The 9,018-nt window shown below is 44.3% G+C and overlaps 1 protein-coding gene across 4 annotated transcripts in view; it reads left to right on the top strand.

Moving 5' to 3' along the window:
• The first annotated feature begins 9 nt into the window (after positions 1-9).
• The window catches only part of KAT6A (lysine acetyltransferase 6A), a 46,386-nt gene continuing 37,377 nt past the window's right edge, over positions 10-9,018 (top strand). The window contains exons 1-3 of one of the 4 annotated variants that reach the window (XM_006023032.3): positions 10-281; positions 562-613; positions 728-1,497. In XM_006023032.3, the coding sequence (XP_006023094.1) occupies positions 895-1,497 (603 nt within the window). In that variant the 5' untranslated portion in view covers positions 10-281; positions 562-613; positions 728-894. Of the gene's footprint in view, positions 282-403; positions 614-727; positions 1,548-9,018 lie in introns of those variants that run through there. The other 3 variants (XM_025203395.1, XM_006023033.3, XM_025203396.1) reach the window with 3 other exon arrangements.

Genomic DNA, 9,018 nt, shown 5'->3' with positions numbered 1-9,018 from the left:
GCGAGGCCGGGCACTCGGGGGGCTTCCCGCCCGTGCGGCCGGCGTCCTGTCACCCGCCGCCTCCCGGCCCCAGCCCCGGCGAGGGGACGCCCGCAGGTTTCCGCACAACTTTCTCCGCGCCGCCTTGGCGGGCAGGTGTCGCGGCGGCTTTCGGATCGCGAGGAGGGGTGGCTGCGGCGTGCACCCCCTTTTCGCCGCGCGCCCTTTCGTGCCTACACCAGGCACAATGGGGGCGCTTTGGGGTCCGCCGTAAAACCCCGGCCGCAGACAAAAGGCGCCAGGTAGTCTTTCCTCCGCGCGTCGTCCGTCCCGACTCTCTCTGCTCGGGACTCGCCTTGGCTGGGCGGGAACAGCATGGCCTTGTCACCTTCGGTACTCAGTTGTGTCCCTGCGCGCGAACGCGGTGTTTTTCTGTTTCGCGACTTGGCGGTCTCCCGGGGCGGCGAGGGTGGTCTCAGGAAAACTTTGTGAGGTGTCCGTCTGTCCGTAGGGTGGTGGAAGTCAGACTTCGGCGTTGTGACTTTTGTTGCTCAGAAATTACTCCGTCCCGTTTTCTTGCAGGCGTAACATTCCAGTTCTCTTTCCGATCGCGGCGCAGGAGTCCCGAAGCGAGGTAAGATGTGCTTTGACAGCTTTCCAGCTTTGCCAGGCTTGCCGCGGGAGCGGTGGTGGGATCTGTTGGGAAGCGTGGATCAGTTCCTAATGGGATGTGTTGTGTTTCTTTCAGTTTTAAGAAAATTAATATTGGATCAAAGAGAAGCAGTTCATATCAGAAACGTGTATGCTATGGTTAGCTGGTTACTCTCCTCCGAGAATCTGTTTTCCCACGGTGTGAAACTTGTGCAGCATCGGGATAAGGGATAACGACTCTATGGATATACAGAAGTCTTCACCATGGTAAAACTCGCCAACCCGCTGTATACTGAGTGGATTTTGGAGGCGATTAAAAAGGTCAAGAAGCAAAAACAACGCCCTTCAGAGGAGAGGATATGCAATGCGGTGTCTTCATCCCATGGTTTGGACCGTAAAACTGTTTTGGAACAACTAGAATTAAGTGTTAAAGATGGGACTATTTTAAAAGTCTCCAACAAGGGTCTCAATTCCTACAAGGATCCCGATAATCCGGGGAGAATAGCACTTCCGAAGCCTCGAAACCATGGCAAGTTGGATGGTAAACCAAACGTGGACTGGAATAAACTGATCAAGCGGGCGATCGAGGGCTTGGCGGAGTCCAGTGGCTCGTCCTTGAAAAACATAGAGCGCTTTTTGAAAGGTCAGAAGGACGTGTCTGTGTTGTTTGGAGGTAGTGCTGCTTCCGCTTTTCACCAGCAATTGCGACTAGCTGTCAAGCGTGCTGTTGGCCATGGCAGACTCCTTAAAGATGGACCTCTCTACCAGCTCAACACTAAAGCAGTCGCTAATGCTGACGGGAAGGAAAGCTGCGAGTCTCTTTCCTGTCTGCCACCTGTGTCGCTTCTTCCCCATGAGAAGGATAAGGTAAGAGCCTCGGAGCTGACGAAATAGGGTGTAAAGGCTCCGATTTTGAGGTCAGTATTTCATTATGCATCAGATAAGTTGGAAATGGTCTGGGGCCTGTGGTGAATCTTTAAGTGGATGGAGGTTTCTTTTTCTTTCGCATGCTTCTGAAAGTGCTTGAAAATTATCTTGTCCCATTCACTTTCAGACTCGGTGCAGGGGAGTTTGTAGCCTCTTTCAAAAAGCTTTTCCTTTTCCTTTTTTTTAATTTTATACATACGAGTCCTTAGTGCCTCTCGAATTACTTTGACACTTCAGGCAGAGCACTTGGCTGTGGCCTAGCCAGATCTGAGGCTTGGAAGACTGCAGGGTATATAGATATATTTTCTAATATTCATTTTCTATCACTTTTTGCATTAGTTAAGATCCATGGAGGGTTATGACGGTAAGATGGTGTAGATCACAGCATTGCCCTTTGCAGGACAAAAGAATATAGGCCTGTGCTGAGCACCTTTCAGTGACACTACAGGTAAAAAGCCAGCAGCTTCTTCATACAGTTGCTTGGTTATCGCTTCGAGCATTACTAGAGCCTGTAGCTTTTGTTACCAGACCAGTGTAATCAAACTTTTTTGTGACAAGACCTAATGCTGATAGAAATGGAACCGGTGGTGGTAGCAGTAGGAAAATACCATTAAATAAAATCTTGATGTCAACACCTGAGAGCAAGACTAGTCATTAGAAATAGCTTTACACTCATTCTGCAGTACCCACCCATTCATTTAGTCTGATCATTACAAGGGGGTGTCCTTACGATGAGGTGGGATACCAAAAATCCTGTCCCTTTCTGCACTCCCCAGGTATGCTTCCATGCAAAACAGCAATTTTAAAATTTTGGTCAAGATTTTAAAGTGCGTGTATGTGTGTGTGCATGTTTGTGCGCGCACATCCCCATTCACCTCAAACATCAGATATTGTTGCATTTCCTGGTAGCTACTCAGATTTGAAAGGAACTCCACGAATATTCAAAACGTATAAAGAGTATTAGAAACGTAGTCTGCTGTGTTGAGTCGTTTCTTCTTTGACCCTAGCCCTGTTCATAAAATGTAAGCTCACACAGCTGTTTACTGTCATGTTAAAATATCTTCACAGTCCTGCTAGTTTTAATTTGGCTGCATCTCAGAAAGGAGAGCTGGACGATACCTCGAGGTCACCTAGTCTAGGGGTTTTCAACCTTTCTTCATTTGTGGACCCCTAAAAAAATTCACATGGAGGTGCGGACCCCTTCGAATTGTAAGTGTGGGTATTTGCATACTATTGATTGATCAGAATCATCTTTCCCGGACCCCTTAGACATAGTCTGTGGACCCCCGGGGGTCTGCAGACCACAGGTTGAAAACCACTGACTTAGTTTATCCCCCTGCCCCAAGGCAGGGTCAGCTGTACGCAAACTCTTTCTGACAGTTATTTATCCAACCTATTCTTGACAAGTCTCCAGCGATCAAGGTTCTGTAACATCTCATGACATAAAGCCACAAGGAGCTAGGATCACTGGGAGGGATGTACCTGCAGTGTGCAACAAAGGCAGGGCGATCAACTTACGGACTGATATAATTGCAGGGACAACAAATGCTGTAGTAGCAATCCTGCTTTAAATGTAGTTTATCTCAATTTTAGTGTGTGACAGATGCTTTGGTTCCTTTGCTCTAGTATTTTTGTTTTAATGAAGCTGGTGTACGCTAAAGATATTGATTGCTAGCACTGGATGCTTGAGTTACTTTATCCACAGAACAAGTGCAGGGTATGTGGGGTTTTCCAGGCAGACCTTCCTTTGATTGATGTGGTGGGTCAATCTCTAAGGGTGAGGAAGTTCAGTCTCCATATCCAGGTCAGGTTATGGGCTTGCTGCAGAAACCACCAACAGGTGTACTGCTCATTAGAATCTGCTGGGATTTGTGAGATGTGAAGACCTGTATAGGGGTAGGAACTGCGCCGAGTTTCAGACAGTTTTGTTTGCAAAGACCATTTGCTTGAGTTACCCACTTGTTTTGTCCTGGTGAAATCATAGGAACTCTTCATCTAGGGTACCATTCCACCAGCATGTTTTGGTGCTGTGACAAAAATATAACTCTAAAAACTCTTCACAACATATGAACTTGGAAAAAAAGTCAATCTAGCGTAGCTAGCTGTAAAAGGTGTTGCCTTGCTTTCTGTTTTGCTGCTTTCTCTTAAGTGTGCATTGTGAAAAAAGCTGTTAAAGAGCTGTTGTAGATTTGTCAGATATGGGCAACCAGAGTTAGGATCCTAAATTTATACTTGGTCATGAATTTTCATTTTTGCCTAGAAGAACTTTTACAATCTTTGCCCTCTCCTATGCCTGATGAAGGGTGTGTGTGCCCGAAAGCTTGCAAATAAATAAAATAATTTGTTTGCAGATATCTTGTTGGTCTAATAAAAAAAAAATATATCACCTCTTCCACAAGTTTTGATCCCTTTGGCATCTAAACCAATCTGGCTACAACCTGGACACCTGGTCATGTAAGAGACAGTATCGGGTTTTCAGATGTGCTGAGCAACAGTAGGTTCCACTGAGGTCAGCGGGGACTGTGTGTACTCAGCACCTCTGACAAGCATTTGACATTTTTTTTTGAGTACCAGTGTTGGCACTGTTGTAAAAACTTTGTCCAGACATCTTAACATTTCTTATAACACAAAAAGGAAATTTTAAAACCTAAGGCCAAAAGCAAAATATTAAAAAAAAAAAAATTACATACCCTGCTTTTCTCATCCTGGACAAAGGCACTAGAAACTGTTTCGGCTGTTCACAGTTCAGTTTCACTTCCAAGTTCTCATGTTCTAGAATACATCTGTAGTTGGTTTGAAAACATCTTGTAGACTGTTTTCTATAAAATAGTTTCTATCAGTAGTTAAAGAAGTAAAAACACCGAGTCTCAGTAGCTTATGTAAAAAGTTGGTTTTCTTTTTTGCAAAACTGAAAATACTAACTCTTTACCACGTTACGGCATTCTTTCTTTGGACAAAGAAGACAACTTGGGTTCACAGATTAACGCAGTTGAAAAGCCCTCCTCTGTGAAGTCTGTGTAGATCCAGAAATATCACTGAGATTTTGTCAGTGGACACAATTCAGCCTTAAGGGTTAGGGGTACCTTTATGTGGCGATGGTTAGTGAATAGGGAGCTAGAGTTATTTTTAGTTCTGAAGTGCTTTGCCCTATCCTCTTTCCTTTTGCAGTTGGAAAGCATGGGTGCCTCTCTCTTTGCTTCTTTGTACTTCGACTGGGCCTTTTCTCTAAAGCTCAGGGCTTGTTTTACTTCCAGTATGGCATCTAGCACTGAGTTCTGGGCCCTGGTTTTGGCTCAGTTTGTCTGTATGGCAGGTGGCTGGCTACACTAGAGCTCCATCATCGTTAGTTGCTTTGGTGAGAGGAGGGGAAAGGATGAGGGCAAAATAAGAGATGGCTAAATTAATTGCAGTATCTTGAATCAGGAGGGCCTTCCTTTTATTTGTGGTGGGGAGAAGAGCAGTTCTCTGAGCGATTTAGTGAGAATGGTGTGCAAAGTCTAGATGAGGCTGGAATCCTCCCTTCCCGTGTTCAGTGGAGCCAAGGAAGTGCATTGAGTGAGCCAAGTAGCCCAAGGTGGTGGGAGCAGAGCAGAGGACACTCGCTTGGCACCAGGTGGATTTAGTGCCCTTCCCACTTCAGGGACTGAGTTAACCTATCAGGAGGTGGCTCTAGAAGCATGCGATTTTTGTGATTACAGTTTGATTGTTAGCACACTGCTTAAAATATTTTTAAAGCTTTTTCAAATGGCTAATGGGTATGTGTTTCATTCTGCTCAGAAAACAGATCCTTAGGGGTTTTTATCATGTTTGTTTTCTGAAAGGTTTGTTCAGCACTGACAGTAGTTAGAGGAATAGATTTGTTCTCTCAAATTCCCTCCCAATTATTAGCCGAGTTGACGTGGTTCTCAGTCATGTTCCTTTTTTGAGCACTTTGGAGCGCATAGATCGAGTTGACAGACCGTACATATGTCTCCCTAGTCATCCAAAATGTAAAAACTTGTTCTATCTCCAGTACTAGAAACAGAAACAAGAATTTACTTTCAGCTTATTAGGGTGTGACCAGGCCTGGAAGGGCTTCAGCAGTAAGTATGGGGAAAGGAATTTGGAGAGCATCTGGCTGAAACTTTCTTGGATACTTGGTTCTTGGTTGACATAGCTGTGTTTGTTGCGACCTGATTTTCTGTCCGTACTACCTGCCACATCCCTGTACATCTGTATAGTAACAACAGGATTTGTTCTCTCCGCTATAGGAAAAGTTGCTCTCAATTATCTGGTGGTAAAAGTGTCACTTTTTGTAGGACTGCTGATTTGATGGGGTCTGTAATTAATATATGTATCTTTGAAGTGTGAAAAGTATAGTGTTTCATATTTAAGCAAGATCATGTGTGAAGTGTGTGGTACCTGCCATATTTAACTCCCTTTACAGGTGGATGGTAGCTTTTGGAGACGTTTGCAGTGGTTTGGAGAGAGAGTTGCGGTGTTTCAAGAGTCTGTCCTGACCACTGACATTTCAAAGCAAGCTTTTTTGTGATTCCCAGTTCTTTTCTTGCCACACGACTGAACTGAACTACTTGAACTGGTAGAGCCACTCAGTTAGCTGGAGAGGTCCTGATTTAAGGCACTTCTGCAACTGATCCCTCTGCCACAATAACAATCCTTATTTGAACAGCCTTGTTGCCTAGCCGTCTCAGACTTACTGTCCTAGCGTGGTGTGAACACTTCAGTAAAAACCTTCTCGCTCTGAGGATTTTCAACTTAAGTATAAAACGAAACAGTAACAGTACGCAACAGACAGATAACATAGTAATTGTAATACTGCAATTATTATTTTAATTAATATGCTATGACCACTGCTTGCTATCTGCTGACTTTTTTTGACACTGCACTTTGCTAGGAACCGTGGACAGAAGTACTCTGTACATAACTCCAAGATGTTGAGACATCTGCCAGACACCTAACACTACTGCACCTAAAATGCCTCCTCCACCGTGGCTTTTTGGCAAGATCTGTAAATTGCCACCCATGAGGGAGGGACCAGAGAGTATAGATGGAAGTCGAACACGAGGGAAGCCACAATCATAGATTTTAGTTTAGACAAGACCTTAGTTAGCAGTGAATAAAGATTAGGGGAAGACAAAAGCTCAGCACGCTGCAAATAGTCCTGGAACAGTGCATGACTTCATTATTGTGGTGTTAAGATTGCACAAGTCTAAAAAAGATAAATACGAGTTATGATTATTATAGTATCTGTAAGTCTGCCACATGGCAGACCATCCATACTTTAATACTTATTAGTCATAAATGAATGTAATAACCTACACATTTAATAAACACTGGGAATCAGATTGCTTTTTATGTGCAACATGTCCATAATTTTTGCCATGTAAATGTCATATTGCATAATGTGGAATTTCTTGCATTAAGGGCAAAATATTCCATTGCACAAGGCTGCACTTTTCATCTTTTACTTGATCCAGCAGCAGGGTATTCCTGTTTTATAGACAGGTGAGCTGATCCACAGGGCTATGCTACAAGAACCCAGACATGTTTTACTAAAGTTTAGGATTCTCCAGGAATAATGAAGAAACTGGAAGCTGTCTCCCTAAAAAGCTGACCAGATTTGACGTGGGGTAAACTGGTTTGTTGTGATGTGTAGCGCTGCCGAGTAGAGGGAAGAGTTCTTTCCTGGTGACCTATTGCCATAAGCTGTAAAGATGTGCAGTGGGAGAGACTGGATGTTGCAGGTGGGGAACCTTTTTCTCTTCCAGGGGCTTTGGGTCTGCAGAACTCTTTTTATGGTAAAGGATGTAGAGAGATTTCAGCTAACTAAAAAGAAGGCTGCAGTAGCTAGTGAGGCTGGGCACTTGCAGCATGGTCTGAAATGTTCTGAGAGCACGACTGGAACAATTTTAAAGAGTAGCTGGAAGAGCCAATGCTTCTTGCATTCATTGGTCCCATTTTCTATTTTCCTTGGGTCCGCTTTTTGTGTCATGTAAAAGCAGAAAGTCCTGCATTAATCTATAAATATTTAAACTCTGTCCTTCAGGACATCTCACGGTATAGAGCTCTACAGCAAATGTTGCTGGCTCCAAAAAGCAGGAGAGTTTTTTTTTTTTTTCCCTAAATAGTGTGATGGGAGAAATATTTATGTAGTTCAGTAATGATCCAGTTGCCGTAAGGAACAGAACAGATCAGATACAGCTGCACAAAATTAGGAAGTAAGCAGGTAACTATTTATATCTGTAGCACAATAAGATTGTCATTTGAATTGGACAGACATGCGCACACGCACCAGCCTTCATGGCTTGCCTTTGCAGCTCTCCTGTCCTACTGCAGGTCTTGCAGGCATGCCTTAGCTGCCGTACTGTGTTCAGCAGAGACAAAGCCAAATTTCATTTATCCAGTGAGAGCATTCACTTGTCAAAGAAGGCATTGTGGACAGTTGGAGGGCCTTTATCCATATGATAACTAATGCTTCTGTGGCTATACTAAAGAATATGTTAAGTGAATGCCTGTTAGTTCTATGCCTTGTGTCCAAGAGCAAGTCCATTGCTAGCAAGTGAAGTTGTTTGGTATGTTTTGGGTTGCGATAGGATCTGTGGGGTGCACAAAGGATCTGCAGCAACCACAGTGGTGTAATTAGATTCAAAGAGACTTCAGCCTTGTGCTGGCGTTAGCTCCCAGCTGGAGCAGGATTAGGATTCACTCTGTTCCAGCTGGTTCCTTGGAGAGGGAAGACTGTTCTCCTTTGACAGGAAAGTCATGGCTCCTAACAGATGGCCTCCATCTGCACAGTGTGTAACGCTGGAAACCCAAGTGCCAGAAAATTACTCTGAACTTGATTCGCTTGATTAGTGAACAGGTGAAGCAGTACCTAATAATGCAGCAGTATTAAATGGGGCAGAAATGGCATCCGTTCTTGGGTTTCCATGATGGTGACAGGAGACGATACATTGGGAAGGCAGCGTGGTCTTTTAGAGGTGGGGGGTAGTCTTAGACAAAGGAATGACACAGTCTGGAATACCGGGGTGAGTTTTGGCAGGGGGCGGGGGAACAAGAGGCAGGTGAGTCCATGGGAAGTGGTGGGAGTGTGGTTGTGATAATGTATTTATAACAATGGTGTGTTTTAAGAACCACGTTTTTCCCCGTGTACTGACAGTTGTTTGAAGTTGGGTGCAGGATACCAGCCGTAAATGAAATGAGATTGGCCCAGTGTGTTGGCTAGCACCCTGCTGTGAGTGTTTTCTGTCCAAGTGGCTCTTGGCCGATGTGGACTGACACATCCCTGAAGTGCAATTAATAAAGGAACCTTATTTATCATACAGAGGTTTAGAATATGGACAGACTGGGAGAGTGGATTCTGGAGCACACTAAGTACACAATAGCATAGTTCTGGCTTTTTGTTACATAACGAGAGAGACAGCAGGTTATTCCCTCTCTCTTGCCCTCCCTCCCCAGCAG

This window comes from Alligator sinensis, unplaced genomic scaffold (assembly GCF_000455745.1).
Source record: "Alligator sinensis unplaced genomic scaffold, ASM45574v1 scaffold98_1, whole genome shotgun sequence".
NCBI lineage: Eukaryota > Metazoa > Chordata > Crocodylia > Alligatoridae > Alligator > Alligator sinensis.
Note: the sequence above shows the minus strand (reverse complement) of the source record. Positions and strands in the feature narration are given on the sequence as shown.